Source organism: Sapajus apella, unplaced genomic scaffold (genome assembly GCF_009761245.1).
Source record: "Sapajus apella isolate SASKATOON/1434 unplaced genomic scaffold, GSC_monkey_1.0 scaffold62, whole genome shotgun sequence".
Lineage (NCBI taxonomy): Eukaryota > Metazoa > Chordata > Mammalia > Primates > Cebidae > Sapajus > Sapajus apella.
In genome coordinates, this window is record NW_022437002.1 from 1096458 (window position 1) to 1116427 (window position 19970).

General features: G+C 38.6%; 1 protein-coding gene across 38 annotated transcripts in view; it reads left to right on the forward strand.

Annotated features, from left to right (window-relative positions):
- EPB41 (erythrocyte membrane protein band 4.1) overlaps window positions 1-19970 on the forward strand; it is a 223570-nt gene that overhangs the window by 93521 nt on the left and 110079 nt on the right. For all 38 annotated transcript variants that reach the window (XM_032246650.1, XM_032246649.1, XM_032246625.1 and 35 more), the window contains exons 3-5: window positions 1982-2194; window positions 4841-4945; window positions 19447-19489. In XM_032246650.1, coding sequence (XP_032102541.1) covers window positions 2141-2194; window positions 4841-4945; window positions 19447-19489 — 202 coding nt within the window. In that variant the 5' untranslated portion in view covers window positions 1982-2140. The remainder of the gene's footprint in view (window positions 1-1981; window positions 2195-4840; window positions 4946-19446; window positions 19490-19970) is intronic.

Genomic DNA, 19970 nt, shown 5'->3' on the forward strand with positions numbered 1-19970 from the left:
TAAAAAAAAAAAAAAAAAAAAAAGAGGTTTAAAATCATGGATTTTGGGGCCAAGCATGGTGGCTCATGCCTGTAAGTCTAGCACTCTGGAAGACTGAGGCGGGAGGATCATTAGAGCCCAGGAGTTTGAGACCAACCTGGGCAACATGGAGAAACACCATCTCTACAAAAAATAAAAAACTAGCTAGGCGTGGTGGCTCGCCTGTAGTCCCAGCTACCTGGGATGATAAGGTGGGAGGATCACTTCAGTCTGAGAGGTTGAGGCTGCTTTGAGCCGTGATATGTCACTGCACTCCAGCCTGGGTGACAGAGTGAGACTCTGTCTCAAAAAAAAACCAAAAACAAAAACAAATTATGGATTCTGAAACCAGACTGGTATGTGACTTATTAATTGTACGATCCTAGACAAGTTACGTTCTCTGGCATCAGTTTTAGAACCCTGTGGGGCAGGTGCTATTATCTTCGCTCTGTCAAGTGGGTATATAGTAACAGTACCTGCCTCACAGGATAGTTACAAGGATTGAGTTCATATAAGTAATTTTCTTAGAATAGTAACTGGTCCATTGTAATTGTTGTTTAAATGTTTGGTATTATTATTATTATTAAACAGACATGATTTCTACCCTTGTGGACTTTAACCTAGGAAACAAAAAAGTAGTAAATAAAAATAATTGTTTATTTTAATAAGTTATGAAGACACCAGAGTACTGATATGAAAGACAGTAGAGTGGGCATACATAGGACAGCCCTGTAAAGGGCCTCCTTGAGATTGCAGTGAAAGGGTCTGTGAGAGATGGGAAGGAGTCTTTTAGATTACTTCCAGTATTTAATACAGGAGTCAAATAATTTAATCTTTTTTCCTAATTGTCCACCGTATATTCTTTAAAAAAATTTTTTTTCCAACTGTTACACAAAGAAGTAACATATTCTTTGAAAAGAAAAGAATTAGTGGGATTTAGTTAAAAATTTGTCAGTGGTTTTGTTGTGTTGAAAGTAAAAGTAAAAATGTATGCCAGAACTGTTGTCCTACCCATCGGTGTTATTTCAAGATGATTTAAGATTGCACCAGGAGACTCTTTGTTCGTTGAATCTTCCTTGCATTTAACATTATTAATATTGAGTAGAAAGGTGTTAACTGGTAGTTAAAATTTTTAGCCTCCTACGTATCTTTGCTTAATGATATAAAATGGTCCTAAGCATTTCTCTTAGAATTAAAATTAATTTAAAATTTAGAATATGTAACAAATCACATCTTATTTTGCAATTTGTAAGGCTACCTTGCTAAAATTGAGGAGCATGGGGCAGAGACAATAATGTTTTGTTAAACTTTAATAATAGCATGTAATATCATGGTCAGGAAGAATATATAATGCTGAGAGCAATAGATTGGTGTCCTCTGGTTTACCTGAAACCTTCATTTATTGACTTGATGCGATCCTACCTGAGAAGGTTTTGTTTTGTTGTGTTTTGTTTTGAGATGGAGTCTTGCTCTGTCACCAGGCTGGAGTGCAGTGGTGTGATCTCAGCTCACTGCAACCTCCACCTCCTGGGTTCAAGTGATTCTTCTGCCTTAGCCTCCTGAGTAGCTGGGACTACAGGTCTTGCTCTGTTGCCCACGCCACCACACCCAGCTAATTTTTTGTATTTTTAGTAGAGACGGGGTTTTACCTTGTTGGCCAAGATGGTCTCACTCTCTTGACCTCGTGATTTGACTGCCTCAGCCTCCCAAAGTGCTGGGATTACAGGCATGAACCACCACATTTGGCTAAGAAGTTCTAATAATAGCAAAGTCTGTCATCATATGGAGGATGATAATATTTTTATAGACAAATAATTATTTAATATTTATGTCACCTACATCTATTTTAATATTTTTTCTTTAGTTCGTGCTTTTATTGGTAAGATTATTATAGGTAAAAGCATATATGGTATGTTTTGTGAAATGTCTTTATTACTGACTTGGTGATGTCATGGATATGTAGCCTGCTCAGGAAGAACTCAGAGAAGATACAGATTTTGAAACTAAGGAAGGAGAAGGACTTGAAGAGTGCTCCAAAATAGAAGTAAAAGAAGAAAGCCCTGAATCAAAAGCAGAAAGAGAATTTAAAGCTTCCCAGAAATCAATCAGAAAACACAGGAACATGCATTGCAAGGTTTCTTTGTTGGATGACACAGTTTATGAATGTGTTGTGGAGGTGAGTATGTTTTCATTTCCAACAATCAGAACTCTTACAGATTGTTTCATCTAGAGTTGGGTAAGTTGTGATTTTGCCCGTGATAAGACTCACCCTGATGATTATTCTTTTTTTTTTTTTTTTGAGACAGAGTCTGACTCTGTCACCCAGGCTGGAGTGCAGTGGCCCAATTTTGGCTCACTGTAGCCTCTAAATCCCACGTTCAAGCAGTTCTCCTGTCTCAGCCTCCCAAATATCTGGGATTACAGCCATGTGCCACCACACCCGGTTAATTTTTTGTATTTTTAATAGAGACAGGGTTTCACCATTTTGGCCAGGCTGGTCTTGAACTCCTGGCCTCAAGTGATCTGCCCACCTTGGCCTCCCAAATTGCTGGGATTACAGGCATGAGCCACTGCACCCGGCTTCTAATGATTATTTCTGTGGATGGAAGTATTAATGGTGATTTTCTGGAGGTAGGGTTATGGGAAGATTATGAGTCTTTAAGCCCAGTAGATGCCATTTCTTAAAATTTTCTATTATTTTCTGAAAGAATAAGTGATTGAATCAGGATTAAAGAATAATATCTGAGTTATTCAGTTACTCTTTTTGCTCCTTCAGGGCAAATTGAAATTTTTTAAAAAATTATATAATTTTCAAACTAGAACAGTAGTTGTTCATTATGGTATGCATGATATGTAAGCAATTGTTGTAATTGTTAGTGGTAACAGCTTTTACTGACAAAGCATATAATTCACATATATGTGCAACAAATTATTTGTTTATTTATGTTTTTGAGACAGGGTCTTACTCTGTTGCCCAGGTTGAAGTGCAGTGGCACAGTGATAGCTCACTGCAGTCTCAACTTCCTGGGCTCAGGTGATCCTCCCACCTCAGCCTCCTAAGTAGCTGGGACTACAGGCACACACCACAACACCTGGCTAATTTTTTTTTATTTTTGTAGAGACAAGGTCTCACCATGTTGACCAGGTCACTATCAAACTCCCAGGCTCAAGCAATCCACCTGCCTCAGCCTCCCAAAGTGCTGAGATTATAGGCATGAGCCACTGCACCCAGCCTTATTTCTTAATCAAATTATTTATGTGCAAGTGCAAATATGTTCAAGCACAAATCATCTAAAATATTATGCTATGTTTACTAATAGGTATTCTCTAAGTTTTAAAAGTGAAATCAAGAAAGATATAATTATACTTTGAAACAGGTACTATACACCTAACTAGAGACTTCGGGTCTACATTTTCTGCTTCTTATACTAATTTAGAGATGGGGAAAGCTATTTTACACTCATTCTTCCCATTCAGACCGAGATCCAGATGTGAGTTTCATATATGAAGCCCTTGGGGACAGATGTGATTTAGAATTCAGAATATTTTGGATTTTAGCAAGGTAATAAGTATATATCCTACATATTTTATAATACACCCAGCAGTGTCTGTAGTAGCACCCACGTGATCAAACATAGTATTTCTATGGCAAAATATATGAAGATTCATTCTAAGGTGGATAAATGAAGATTATAAATAGTCTCTTTACAGTTCAAGTCAAAATTTGCCATTTGGATTTTAATTATGAATAAGAGATTAGGGACCTATACATGAAGCATTTTCAAATCTTCATCTGCCATTTAGAATGAAAACATGGGAGAAAAAAAAAGAAAAAAATGATTTGATATGGATGAGTTAAGACTGACAATGAATGAACATTTATGTGAATTACTAGTAGTCATTAAAAAAACGCATCTCATTGAGAGGAGGACACATCATATATGTGTGCCCAAAAAATGGTTCTAATTTTTTGAAGTATTTTTGTATATATTTCTCAGAAGTCTTTCATATATTTGATTATTTTTAAACAATTCAAATTCTCATTTTCTTTGGGACATTTGGTCTGAAAATGATAGAGTCTAATGATTTCCACAGTCACAATTAAATGTCACTCTGTACAGTTGATTCAGTAATTCAGGTAGTCACAGTGACTGACAGTTGCCCATAGCATACTTCAGGAAGTATTGCACCCAAAATAAAGAATGTGATGTGTAGGATGGAGGTGGGGAAGATGAGATGGAAGGAAGGTAGAATTTTGCTTTGAATAATAACACAGTTTCCAAACTAGTATAAGTGTATTACAATTAACAAATTGAATAAAGGAATTTTGTAAATCATATTTTCTGCTTAAACTCTGTAGCCACCTGTAGGTTTGTTGGTAACCAAAGATAAAAGAAGAAATTGGAAAGTGACAGTTTATTTCATGATGGATATAGAAATAAGAAGAAACTTCAGGCCAGGTGCACTGGCTCACACCTGTAATCCCAGCTCATTGGAAGGCTGAGGCTGGCGGGGGGCAGGGGATCACTTGAGCCTGGGAGTTCAAGACTAGCCTGGGCGACATAATGTGACTCTGTATATAAAAAATTTTGAAAATTAGGTATGGTGGTGCACATCTGTAGTCCTAGCTACTCTGGAGGCCGAGGTGGGAAGATCACTTGAGCCCAGGAGATTGAGGCTGCAGTGAGCTATGATCAGGCCACTGCACTCCAGCCTGGGCAACAGAGTGAAACCCTATCTCTTTTGGGAATTAAAAAAAAAAAAAAAAAAAAAAAAGAAAAAGAAACCTCAACTCAACTGAGACACACATGTATCTTTGCAGAAACATGCTAAGGGACAAGATTTGCTTAAACGAGTATGTGAGCATCTCAATCTTTTGGAAGAAGACTATTTTGGTCTAGCCATTTGGGATAACACAACCTCTAAGGTGAGGAGACTGCTTGCAATTTAAGAAACTGACAAAAAATTTGTTTTAATTCTTGTTATTAAGAATGTATTTATACCTACTTCTCTAAGCCAGTGTTCTTAGAATTATTCCTGTCTATTCTTATTTCTTAGATTTTTCTGCTATTTTTCTTCTAGAATTAATTTTTCTGCTATTTTTCTTTTAAAGAAAAGACCACTGCTGTGTATTCTTTTATCACTGAAAGTATGTATTGTATGTTTTTAAAAGGCATGGAAAGTAAAGAGGTATGATGCACTGATTAGCAAGTACTGTGCATAGGAGGTTCATAACAAATACTTGTTGAATGGATGATCTGTTATTAATATTATAATGACCATATCATAATTAAACATAATTATGATATATAATTATAATTTGAAAGCAACATTATGGAACGGAATAAAATCCCAATATTATTGAAACAGCCTTAATGATGAATCTGAAATTTTTTCCAAAATGAAACCAGTTGTTAACTTTTGAAGGAAGTGAAAGAATGGGTACAGACATGGAGGAAGGAAGAAAGGTTAAAAGTCAGGTATTTACCTCAGAACACTTGAATTATTTCCTAGCCAGTTAATTGAAAATTGCAAATATTTTACATGAATCTAATGATAAAAGCTTTAGTGCAGTTTAACAAGTATTTGCAGGTGCTATACTAGATGATATGGATGCAGCTATGAATAAGGTATACATGGTTCCTGCCCTCTGGAGCTTCCAGTGTATTATGAAGACAACATTAATTACTGGTTTGATGAGTGTTATACAAAAGGAAATACAGGTTGTCAGGGGAGAGTATGGCCTGGGAAGTCTCCTCTGGGGAGGTGATACCTAAGCTGAGGGAGACCTGAAGGATAAAATGGGAGAATGCCAAGTGAGAGAATGGCTTAGGTAAGTCCTGGAGTTGAGAGAGCAACATTTCAGGAACTGAAAGCCATCTGGCCTGGCTGAACATAGGGTATGAGGAATAGAGTAACAGGTGAATCTGGAGAGGTATACCTCCAGGTTGGGGGATGGGTATAAAGGGGGGGATCCTGGAGAGAGTCTTGTCAACACTGAATTTAAGCCATTTAAGTTCATCCTTTCTCCAAGATGATTTCAGTTTATTAAGAAAAGTTGAGGGGGCAGCAGCCTTTAATATCTGCAAACTTTGTAGGTTAGGTTATGTGAGTTAGATAATGAAAACTGGGAGATATGGAATTATCCTTTGTCTAAACAAAATGTATTTGTAGACTATACCTAGTAGTTTACAAAAATGTGTTCCTTCTATGAATGACTACTGACTCAAACAGAACTATGTTTGAGCACCATGTTAATATTATTCTTTAAGGACTTACCTTTTACTTTGTCTCCCTTAGGGCTCAAACCAACCTGTACTGGTAAACATAGCTAATATTTGACTACTGTACATTTCAATATCATGAAGAGAGTAAATCTCAAATGTTTTCATCCATAAAAGGTCAAATATTTGTGGTAATGGATAGTTTGATTCATTTTATTTAATCATTTCACACTGTATTAAAAAAATCATATCACTTTCTGCCCCATAAATATACACAACTATAATTTTTCAGTGTATAATTTTGAAAAGTCTAGCCTGAATTGAAATCACTATTTCCCATTAGTAAGGGAACATTGAAGTTAATTTAAAAACAAAACAGTTCTCTCAAAACTGCCTTGAAAAACTTTCTGCAACTGTGAGCTAGAAAATTCTCCCATGAATCAAGGGAAATACTCTGAAAAGTGTTTTATATAAGTTCATGAGATAATTTTGATTTCCAAAAATTAATAGTTACATCATGGGGAAAAAAACAACCAAGATTGATTTGAGAATAATTAAAAATCCTTTAATTTGGCATGTAAAGTCACCAAGTACCTACATGTTTAATATGGCTGGAAATATTTTTTCTGTGATCCAAGCATACTTACATTTCTAGAAGCGGGCTCATCTAAAGCCATTTAGCAGAGGAAATCATTTCCACTTACAGTTGAGCTTCTAGGGCCCATGTTGGGACAAAAATTTTTAGTTACACTGAAAACTTTTCATCATTGTTGGTGTGATTTATATTCTGTCCTGTCACCAAGTTTATTTTCTTTATAGTGGTTTTCACTTTCTTTTCTTTTTTTTTTCTTCTTTGAGACAGGGTCTCACTCTGTTGCCTATGCTGGAGTGCAGTGGCGCAATCTTGGCTCGCTGCAGTCTGTGCCTCCTGAGTTCGAGCGATCTTCCTACCTCAGCCTTCAAGTAGCTGGGACCACAGGCATCCACCACTAGGCTTAGCCAATTTTTTTTTTTTTTTTTTTTTTTTTTGAGACGGAGTTTCACTCATGTTACCCAGGCTGGAGTGCAATGGCACGATCTCGGCTCACCACAACCTCCGCCTCCTGGGTTCAGGCAATTCTCCTGCCTCAGCCTCCTGAGTAGCTGGGATTACAGGCACGCGCCACCATGCCCAGCTAATTTTTTGTATTTTTAGTAGAGACGGGGTTTCACCATGTTGACCAGGATGGTCTCGATCTCTTGACCTCGTGATCCACCCGCCTCGGCCTCCCAAAGTGCTGGGATTACAGGCTTGAGCCACCACGCCCGGCCTGGCTTAGCCAATTTTAAAATTTTTATATTTTGTAGAGATAGGATTTTACTATGTTGCCCAGGCTGGTCTTGAACTCCTGGGTTCAACCAATCCTGCCTCAGCCTCCCAAAGTGCTAAATTACAGATACAAGCCACTGTGCCTTGCCACTATTGTAATTAGTTTGTTTTTGCTTTTATTTTGAGATGGAGTTTCACTCTTATCACCAAGGCTAGAGTGCAATGGCGTCATCTCGGCTCACTGCAACCTCTACCTCCTGGGTTCAAACAATTCTCCTGCCTCAGCCTCCCAAGTAGCTGGGATTTCAGGCATGCACTACCACACCCAGCTAATTTTTTTTGTTTTTAGTAGAGACAGGGTTTTACCACGTTGTCCAGGCTGGTCTCGAACTCCTGACCTCAGACGATTCACCACCTTGGCCTCCCAAAGTGCTGGGATTACAGATGTGAGCTATCACACCTAACTGTAATTAGTTTTTAATGAGCAAATATTAAATTGCTTTATGTGTAAAGTGTTATTAAAAGTGCTTAATATATATTTATGTGTAAAGTGTTGCTAAAAGTGCTTAATATAAAAGCTTAATGACAAAGTACAAACCTGGCTGTGTAAGAAAAGGGCATTATTGTCCCCCGTAAGTATTTTTGGAAAAGAAAAGTTGATACCTCTGAATCATAATCTGGTCTCAACTTCCCTGATTGTAAGAGCTCCTACTGGGGACTCAGAGTGCAAGTGAATCCTGGGAAATGGGCCTTATCATAGTCAGGGCATCTGCAGGCCTGTATGGACCAGGTTCTTATAGGATATCCAGTGGGAACATCATCAAAGGGAATGGGCTACTCTATATTTTGTGCTTCTAAGTTAATCACGGTCAACCTCCAGCTCAGAAGTAGGTTAAAACAGAGTGGTTTTTTGGACTAAAATGAGAGTCTTTAGCTGATCTAAGAAGCAAAACATGGAAGGGAAAGTAGGACTTCATTAGCACATGGCCCTGGTAAATCTTGTACAAAAATGAATCTGGGGAAGATTTACCTTAGGATTGTCAGATTAAAGGGTCAATACAGTAACAAAAGCACCTCAGTGATGGCAGGCCTTCCTTAATATGCTGTCACTTGGCTGGGTGCAGTGGCTCATGCCTATAATCCCAGCACTTTGAGAGGCTGAGCTGGGTGGATCACCTGAGGTCGGAAGTTCATGACCAGCCTGGCCAACATGGTGAAACCTCATCTCTACTACAAACACAAAAAATTAGCCAGGCATGGTGGCACATGCGTGTAATCTTAGCTACTCGAGAGGCTAAGACATAAGAATCGCTTGAACCCAGGAGGCAGAAGTTGCAGTGAGCTGAGATCGCCCCATTGCACTCCAAAAAAAAAAAAAAAAAGGTGAGGTCTGGTGGCTCATGCCTGTAATCCAGCACTTTGGGAGGCTGAGGCGGGGAGGGGATCATGAGGACAGGAACTGTTCAAGACCAGCCTGGTCAAGATGGTGAAACCCTGTCTCTACTAAAAGTACAAAAAATTAGCCAGGCATGGTGGTGGGTGTCTGTAATCCCAGCTACTTGGAAGGCTGAGGCAGAGAATTGCTTGAACCTGGGAGGCAGAGGTTGCAGTGAGCCAAGATCATGCCACTGCACTCCAGCTTGGGTGACAGAGCAAGACTCTGTCTCAAAGAAAAAAAAAAATTGTGTCTTTTAAGTCTAGTCTGGGTGGGTATCAAGCTCTATTTTGTACACAGCTGTTCCTGGTATTTCCCATTACTATCATCCTGGGATGTGCTTTGCCGCTTTCCTGTGATGTTTCATTGTCTTCTAGCTTCCAGTGTTGTACTTGAAAAGGCCAGAGCCATTTTGATTTTTGATCCTTTGTATGACTTTTGTTCATCTCCCTCCTCCTGTATACAATCAGACAAGTGTGATCTTTTCTTTTTTCTTGTCCTTATGAAGTTGAGAGTTCACAATTATATATCTTGGTGTGGGCTGATTTTCTTCTATTGTTCTGGGCCATGTCTATTTTTTATCCAGGCTGATTTCCTAAAGAATGTCATCTAGCATATTGCCTGGCCTGAATGTGGTAGGCATTTAATAAATGTTTATTGACAGAGTGAGACATACTGTTACACTTGAGAGAATAGCTTTGCTACATACTAGTTGCAAGTTAGATAAGTTACTTGTCCTTCTGCTTTTTCATTGGTAAAATAGGAATGATAATGAGATAATCTATATGAAAATATGTGGAATGATGCCTGACATGTCATAAGCATTCAATAAGAATTAGGTGTTATCATTATTATTATGATAGGATTATTGGCTGGGCATGGTAGCTCATCCCTGTAATCCCAGCACTTTGGGATGTAGAGGCAGGTGGATCGCTTGAGCCCAGGAGTTTGAGACCAGCCTGTCTCTATCAAAAATTAAAAAATAGCCAGGCGCGGTGGCTCACGCCTGTAATCCCAGCACTTTGGGAGGCCGAGGCGGGTGGATCACGAGGTCAAGAGATCGAGACCATCCTGGTCAACATGGTGAAACCCCGTCTCTACTAAAAGTACAAAAATTAGCTGGGCATGGTGGCGTGTGCCTGTAATCCCAGCTACTCAGGAGGCTGAGGCAGGAGAATTGCCTGAACCCAGGAGGCGGAGGTTGCGGTGAGCCGAGATCGCGCCATTGCACTCCAGCCTGGGTAACAAGAGCGAAACTCCGTCTCAAAAAAAAAAAAAAAAATTAAAAAATTAACTGAGTGTGGCAGTGTGCACCTCTAGTTCCAGCTACTGGGTAGGCTGAGGTGAGAGGATAGCCTGAGCCTGGGAAGTTAAGGCTGCAGTGAGCTGTGAGTGCACCACTGCACTTGCCTGGGTGATAGGGGTAAGAGTCTTATCTCAAAAAAAAAAAAAAAAAAGATGGTATTATTATTTTAAAATGAAATTACCAATTAAGTCCTTGACTTTAAAAAAAAATATGTGTATCGTATCTAAAGGTACATTCTGGAACATCCTTCAGGTTGAATATTCTACTTGTTCATTTCTTAGGTAAGATGCACAAAAGAATGGTGTACCTTTTACTTAAAATTGATTGTATTTAGCCTGACTATATGGCTTTATTTTAGCTAATGGAAAAAGATAAAAATCATGAGAAATTTAGTTAGAGATTGAATTGGCTTTTATTTGTGATTCACACATTTAGGCAGCCTCCATTCTACAAAACAGAATGAAAGTTCCCAATGAGCAGTGGCAGAACAGTGGGTTTTGTAAGGTAGGAATAAGGAAACCAAATAATAGGAAAAAAACTAATTAGTTAACATCAAGTTACTTTTTTTCTAAATGCTAAAGCAGAGAAGATTTCCTTGGTAAACTGACTCAGGTAGACTGGAATCTCCTGTTTTCAGGAAAAACTGGTCTGTTGAGGATCTACCCACTTCCTTTAGGTTTCAGTTTGATTATGTGGTGTTTAGTATGAGTGACTTCATTTTGGTTTGGCCTGATCTGCTGGAGCCAGTGAAGAAGCTTAGACCAAAACAATGGCCTACCATTTTTGTTTAACACTATCATTCCATATATATCTACCATCAATAAGCCAAATTTTGAGACAAGACCCTCTCTAGAAGTACATAGATATTTGTGACATGATTGAATCCATAGTCCTTAGTAAATCTTGGTCATCTATCCTAAGTTTTCTGACATTCTGAAATACAGAAGATAATAGAGCTATATAGACTTTGGGGGCTCACCCCCCTCCTACATTTTACAGATGAGGAAACTGAAGCACAAAAAGGCAGAGTGATATTCTCTAGTTGCAGTCAGTTTACTCTTGTAGCTCCTTGCCTGCTGCCCCTTCCTAAGTTATTTTCTTCTTTAACTTTTTACTCCTGTCTTTGATTTTTACATTTCATCTTTATTTTTTGTTTTTGTTTCCTCTACAGAATCTGTTCATGTTGTAGAAAAAATGTGAGCCATAATACAATGGGATAACTGTTTTCTCTTCTTTCCATTCTCTGATGTCTTCTTTTTGTATATGTAAAGGTTTCTCCTTTGTATATGTAACTTCTGTCATTAAGAGCTTTGTGCTTTGTTTGTAGACAATTGAGAACATTTAGCAGGGAGGAAAGTTTTCCCTCATATGGAGTGGCTTGCTTGTTCACTTTTCATACTGACTGCATGATAATGGGCCTGTTGCTGAGGTCTGGCATGAGAAGTGGAAAAGCAGTAAGAAGCAAACTTTTTTTCAGGCTGGAGTGCAGTGGTGCCATTTCAGCTTACTGCAACCTACGCCTCCCAGGTTCCAGCGATTCTCATGCCTCAACCTCCTAGGTAGCTGGGATTACAGGTGCCCGCCATCACACCCAGCTACTTTTTGTATTTTTAGTAGAGACAGGGTTTTACCATGTTGGTCAGGCTGATCTTGAACTCCTGATCTCAGGTGAACCACCTGCCTCAGCCTCCCAAAGTGCTGGGATTACAGGCTTGAGCCACCACACTCGGCCCAGAAGAAAACTTCTATAGCTCTGTGGGAGATTTGTTGCCACTATCAATCAAAATTGTGAGTTAAATAGTTGCTTCCTATATTTTATTTCTGCTTAGATGTATTTATTAATGAATCAAGGATTTTTTTCCTTCGGAAAAAAGTCACTTACATTAATTCCCCCTCCCTTCAAATTTCATCTCTAAGCAGAAACCTTGAGCTCTTCTGGTAAATAATGAGAATCTTAAATTAGGACTACATTCAATTCAATAGTAAATAGTCATCGTCTTTTTCCATTCATTTTCTGTGTGGATGAATTTTCTTACCTTTAGAATCAGATAATCAGCACTGAATAGATCATCAGTCAAATGAGAAGTCTTTTGCTCACCTTCACAGGCAGAGCAAACGCCAATGGAGTGACTATTAAGAGTATGAGTAATTTATTTTATAGTCACCTGAAAGGATTGATTGTTTATTATTGATTCATAACTGGCCTTGAAGGCAAGTGGCAGTCATGGTTTTATCTCTATTGTCTGGCAAGTTAGAAGGACAAAGGGGAGTTTTGTAAATATACTTGCTGAGTAGAGAAACTGCATTTGTGATCTTGTCTTGCTACAGAGATTTGAATCAACATTTCTAGTGAATTTAAATGTAGTTTTTTTGGGTTTTGTTTTTTTAGCTTAGCATTTAAAGAATGACACCTAGAATTACATGTGCTCTAGAGTTTATGTAACACATCTTGGAGCAGCGATTTGAAGTCAACATCCTAACAGCAGCATAAATAATGGTTATTCCTTGAGTTAAGACAGATAGACTTCTGGAACTGTAGAAAAATCTGTTACTTCAAATGACAAGGATTTGCCTAAATCTCTTATGTGTATGCATGGGGGTTTTAGGACCTCCCTGTAAGGGTAGCTGATGACTACCCTCAACTCAGGGAATGGAGTTTTTTTTAAAAAACATTATGACCTAAGGTTATAAATGCAGCAAAAGATATGAAAATCTGTGTTAGTCCATGCTTGCACTGCTATAAAGAAATACTTCAGACTGGGTAATTTATAAAGAAAAGAGGTTTAATTGGCTCATAGTTCTGCAGGCTGTACAAGAAGCATGGTGGCATCAGCTTCTGGGAAGGCCTCAGGAAACTTAGAATCATGGCAGAAGATGAAAGAGAAGCTAGCACATCTCACATGGGCAGAGCAGGAGGAAGAGGGGGTGGGATGCTACATACTATTAAACAACCAGATCTTGTGAGAACTCTTATCATGAGAATAGCACCAAAGGGGGAAATCTGCCCCCATGATCCAGTCACCTCCCACCAGGCCCACCTCCAATACTGAGGATTACAATTTGACATGAGATTTGGGTGGGGATACTCATCCAAACTATAGCTGCTCCTATTCATTTTACCTCTTAAATGCCATTTCTCTAGTTGAAACTTTATTAATCTATCCTGATTTACTTCAGTAGCATCATTCATTTATTCTTTGTTCACTCATTCATAAGCATTTGTTGTTCAGATAGTATCTGCCTTGTGCTGTGCAGAGCAATAAAAGATAGTCTCTTTCCTCATGGAGCTCCCAGGCTGACTAGGCGATAGCAGTAAGATGGACACCCATATAGATGGCAAGTCAGAAGGGGTTTTCTGGAAAAGGTAATAACAGATATGAATTATAAGAGATAGTCAGGAATTTTCCAGATGAAGAAGCAGGGACAGAGTATTCCAAGTAGAAGAAACAACTTGTGAGAAGGTGTTTTGAAAGAAGAACATATGGGAGACCAGTAATACTTCAGTTGAATGAATGAAGCTCTATATCAGGATGTTGCTGCTCTTCATCTCTACATTATTTGTATACTACTTTTTTTTTTTTATTTTTTTTAAGATGGGGTTTCACCATGATGGCCAGGCTGGTCTTGAACTCCTGACCTCAGGTGATCCAACCACCTTGGCCTCCAAAGTGCTAGGATTACAGGTGTGAGCCACCGTGCCTGGCCTTGTATACTACTTTTTTAAGCTGGAGAAGGAATGTGATTCTTTTTAATGCACAAGCTTAAATTCTGCTTAAAATGTTAATATATTTATTCTCAAGATATGATTGATAAAATGGACTCTTCAAAAAGAATCTCTACCACTGAAAATACTCAAATAGAATTAGATTATTCAGAATTGATATTTTAGGGAAAAAGACCCTGCTTTTTTCTTCTAGCTCTAACCCTTCCATGCTATAACCATACTCTTAGAGAAATTGGTTTGCCTATATTATCCTCTATTTCCTTACTACATATTAGTTAAATGTAACACAAGAAAGGTGTAAATCATACATATACATCCCAAAGAATTTTTAAAAAGTGAACACATCTGTAAAAATGAACATTAACAGAGCTCTAAAATCCCCCATTATTTCCCTTCCAGTCACTACCTTCAACTTATTATCAGTTGTTACTCCTCCCCACTCCCGTCAAAAGTAACTTCTTCCTCCAGCCTGGGTGACATAGTGAAATCCTGTCTCTACAAATACAGAAAAATTAGCCAGGTATGATGATGAGCTCCTGTAGTCCCAGCTACTGAGGAGGCAGAGGAGGGAAGAGGATTGCTTGAGCCAGAGAGGTGGACATTACAATGAGCCGAGCTTGTGCCACTGCCCTCCAGGCTGGGTGACAGAGTGAGACCCTAACACACACAAAAAAGTTACTTCATCCTAATGTCTGTCACCATCAATCAGTTTTGCCTGTTTTTAAACTTTACATAGGTAAAATCATTCAGTGTCTTCTCTTAGGTCAGGCTTCCTTTGTTTCATTCATTATTATGTTTTTGAGATTCATTCATGCCATTTCGAATAGCAATAGTTCATTCTCATTAATGTGTGTGTGTGTCTATATATATAGACACACACACACATCTACATATACGTATACACACACACACACACATATATATATATATATATTTTTGAGACAGAATCTTGCTCTGTTGCCCAGGCTGGAGTGCAGTGGTACAATCTTGGCTCACTGCAACCTCCACCTCCCTGGCTCAAGCGATCCTCCTGCCTCAGCCTCCTGGCCTCATTACTGTATAATATAATATTTCATTGTTTGACTGCACCACACTTGATGTACTCTACTATTGAGACATTTGGCTTGTTTACAGTTTGGGGCTTTTATGAATGCTTCTGCTAGGAACATTCTTGCAGATGCCTTTTGGTATACATCTTACCATAAAAGTTTCTGTTGGACATGTGTCTAGGAGTGACACTGACAGATTTTAGAGAATGTATATGTTCAGCTTTGGTAGATGCTATCAAACAGTTTTCTGAAGTTTTACCAGTTTACACTCTCACAAATAATGACTAAGAGTTTCAGCTGTGCCATGTCCTCATCTGCACTTGATATAACTCATTGCATTTTTATTTCTGCCCTTATTGCTCTGCTGAAACTGCTGTTACCAAAATAAATCGGACATTTTTTATCCTCATGTTACTTGTCCATTTTGCAGTATTGATGATCTTAATTGCTTCATCCTTGAAACTTCCTATTCCTTTAAATACTATGATACTGGCCTCTCCTGTCTTTCTCCTACCACTGCAGTCTCTTCTCCTCAATTTACTTCTCAGCTCTTTGTTCTCTCTCCATCCCTTAAATGCAAGTGTTCCCCAAGTGTCCCCCTTTGTTTTCACTCTAATACATACTCCTTGGGTGATTTTTAAATCTTTAATGGTTTCATCTACCACTTACATGAGGAAGGTGTCCAAATATATATCTGGCTCAAATTTCTTTTCTGCGTGCCAGACTGCTTATACAGCTTTCTATTGAAATATTCCACTTGGATTTCCAAAGATACTTTAAACATATACCTATTTAAATATATTACAATTTATCATTCAACTGTTGATGTATATGTAGGTTGTTTCTTGTTTTTGCTGTTTTTCTCCTTTTGTTCCTTTTCTTATATTTCCTGTTTTAGTAAATAGTGCCACATCTACCCAGTTGCCCAAGCCAGCAACTTGAGAATTATTCTTTACCACTATACCTTACCAACCCTTATCATGAGCCCACCCTTCTCCTACATCCCATTTACTTGGTCACAAATCCTAATAGTTTTAACTCCTAAACTTTTTTTCTCCTCTGTCCTATAGACTTTATCCAATCAGGCCCTTTTGATTATCAATATCAGTACAATTTATTCAATACTGGCTGTGTGCTTTTAATGTACATCAAATAATTTAACCCACAATAACTCTGTGAGGATGGTAATTTTATCCCAATTATACAGATGAAAAAACTGAGGCTCAGAAAGACTGTCTTAAGGTTGCACAGCTGCTAAATGGTGCAGAGGGTGAGATAGGATTGGAATTCAAGACTGTCTGACTTCAAAGCCTGTGCCCTTAACCATGATACTCTGCTGGACTGCAGTTACCACTCTCAACAACAGCAACTTTTTTGGACTCCCTGGCTACAGTCATGCTTTCTCTAATTGATGTCACTTCTTTATTTTAAATCCTTCAATGGCTCCTGCTTGCTAAGAACCCGATAAAGTCTAAGTTCTTAGCATGGGATACTCTCTATGCCTGGACCTTACTGTTCTTTTTAGCTTTACATCTCTCCTCTTTACCTCTGTTCTCCAGCTCTGCTGAACCACATGCAGCAACTAAGGTGTATTGCAGTCACTTTTATACTTTTGTGCCTTTCTAATTACTTCCTTTTCTTCTTTGCCTGGCTAACTCATTTGTCCTTCAAGACACTGTTTAGATCCCCCAGACATTCTACTGAGAAACATTTCCTGACTTCTAAACCATTTTGGTGCATGTCGTCTATGCTCTCAGCATACCCATGCTGTATCATAGCACTAGCACGTGTTTCTATCATTGTAATTATCACACCTCAAACAAATGGATTGTTCTCTTTTTGCCTCCTCGTTAGAATGACAACACCCTGAGGACCCGTGCTATTTTAATCCTTTTTTTTTCTTTTGTAACCACAGTGCCTAGCATATGGAAGCATTCCACAAATATTTGTTGGCTAACTAATTTTAAATTGAACATAAAAGTACCTGTTCTTGTACACATTGATTTTTATCATCTCCAGAAGGTTTTGTTTTTGTTTTGGATTGGGAGGTGTAGAAAACTGAAGCAATAACAACTTATTCTACATAGTAGCTTATACCTCGCAATCTTCATGTGATTGACACAAAACTGGGTTTGCCTTCCCTATGTCAAGGTTAGTAGAAATTCTAGCACAGATTCATAGACTGGCTTGTAGAATCCTTGGAAGGAACTTGGCAGCTTCAGCTTACCTAGGGACATTCTCTTAAAATAATGGAAAACTCAAGTTGAAAAAAACAACAAAGGGGTACAAAATAATGGAAAACATGGAGTCCTCTATGGTAAGAAATATCTACTCCAAGTGGTAAAAAGTGGTAGTAGTTCTGGACTGCGTGGTATAAACCAAGGTTCTCAGAGGTTTCATGAAACCCAGTTGGTGCTTTTAGAGTCTTCCTTTGCCTTTGAAACTACAGCAACTTTCTTTAGTCTAAATGAAAGACTAAGGAGAAAATACCCAGGTCACCCCTTTATGACGGCTTAAACAAGTATGTGCTTATTTTTATACCTTAGAACAATTTAATAATACGTGGCATTTATTTATATATTTAATTTTCTGTGTTAATTGTGGTGGAAGTGTAAAAAGTAGTCCTCACTCTTATGTTTATTGTCTGTTGTAATGACTATATAATAGTCAAAGTAGTATATAATCAATTTAAAAAATATAATGATCGAGCCCATTCCTTCAATAGGGCAAATGGGATGGTCACCATGTGCTCTGCCCTTTTGGTAGAGGGTGAGGAGGGGATACTCTCCTCACCCTCCTTTTTCTAAATGCCACTGGCTCTGGGTGTGGTGGCCGATACTTGCAATCTCAGCACTTTGGGAGACCAAGGTGGGCAGATCACTTGATGTCAGGAGTTTGAGACCAGCCTGGCCAATGTGATGAAACCCTATCTCTACTAAAAATACAAAAAAAATTAGTCAGGTGTGGTGGTGGGCGCCTGTAATCCCAGTTACTAGGGAGGCTGAGGCAGGAGAATCACTCTGCTGGGAGGCAGAGGTTGCAGTGGGCCAAGATAGTGTCACTGAACTCCAGCCTGGCCAACAGAGCCAGACCTTGTCTAAATAAATAAATATAAATGCCACTAAAATTCAATTTTAAATCTTTTGGACAAAGGAAGGGGAGGGATTAGGAAGAGGCAAGAGAGGGGGCTCCTGAGGTACTAGGTAACGTTATAATTCTTATATGTTAATTTTGATATTTTATTGATCTTTATAGTTATGTTTTATGTACTTTTCCATATGTACCTTATATTTCATTAAAATATTTTAAACAATTCTAGAAATTTATAAATTTCTGTCTTTAAACATTTCTCAGAGGGACCTATGAAAGATGCTAATGGTGAGGTTCTTTTCCAGTGCCCTTATTTTGCATGGTCCACCATGGGTTGAGAAGCCCTAGCCTAGTGGTGTGTACATTCTAAGTGGAGTGGGAAAACAGTGAAGGACAAGATTAGCATGGGCAAGAGTCTTTAGGGAAAACAAAATGTCTATTCATTCCGTAAACATTAATTGGGCACAAGCCATATATGGAATACTGTACTGATACAGAAAACTTTGGCTGGGCATGGTGGCTCAAGCCTATAATCCCAGCACTTTGGGAGGCCGAGGTGGACAGATCAGCTGAGGTCAGGAGTTGGAGACCAGCCTGGTCAAATGGTGAAACCCCATCTCTACTAAAAATACAAAAATTAGCCGGGCGTGGTGGTGAGCACCTGTAATCCCAGCTACTTGGAAGGCTAAGTCAGGAGAATTGCTTGAACCCAGGAGGCAGAGGTTACAGTGAGGTGAGATCATGCCAATGTACTCCAGCTGGGCAGCAGAGTGAGACTCCATCCCAAAAACAAACAAACAAGCAAAACACAAAAACTTGAAGGAGACCAAAGGTCAGAGTTGGAGGGGAAAAATAAAATGTGGATGCTGTCAATTAATTCTGATTGTAGCTATCTACTAGTCTTTATAGAATAATATAAATAAGCAGTGCTTATTTAGCATTTACTGTGTACTAAGATATTTACATGTATTAACTCCTTTCATCAGCACAGTAACATTATGAAGTAGGTACTACTACCAGTATCTCATTTTATAGATGAGGAAACTGAGGTACAGAGATCCTGAAGTCACTCAGCCAGGAAGTAGTGGAGCTAATATTCAGGCCCAATTGTCAGAGTCCCTGTTTGTCTCCTCAAAATCACTATGCTTTGTGAAATTAATGCAAAGACTATCAAAGGAGATGTAGGTTGATCTGGAGGCACTATTTGAAGATAGTCAGTGATCCTGCTTCCAGTACTCTGTTGTTTATGTGTTTTGGAGCTCTGTGTGAATGTCTTTTCTTCTTTTTACAGACATGGCTGGATTCCGCCAAAGAAATAAAAAAGCAGGTTCGTGGTAAGTGGATATAGCTCTTTTTATAGTTTGTTCTTTTCTTTTAGTAGGTCAGAGGATTTCCAACCATTTCTGGCTGTGAGTCAGTCACTTTAGAATCCTGACTACTGCAGAGTGCTTTGAAATTGAGATAAAGCCTTCTCTTGGAAGGAGGAGATTCCATAATAGAAAAATATAGCAGAGGTGGATACTATTGAGATGTAGGTCAGATTTTGTTGATTTTTTTTTTTTTTACAACTGGGCAAAGTTGGGGAAGATAGGAAGAGTTGGGAGTAACAGAAGGTGGAAAAGAACAAAGATGAGAAAAGAAAAAGGATATGGGAGTCAGCTCTCAAAATGGTAGTGACTGAAACTGCAGTTGCCTGCTAGGAGTTTGCAGCCGGATCCTATTCTTTTTAAATTGTTCTGAACTATTGCATTATAAATTTTATGTTTTCTTCCTATGGTTGTTTGCATCCCTTTTAACAGTCTTCTTCCAGACTGT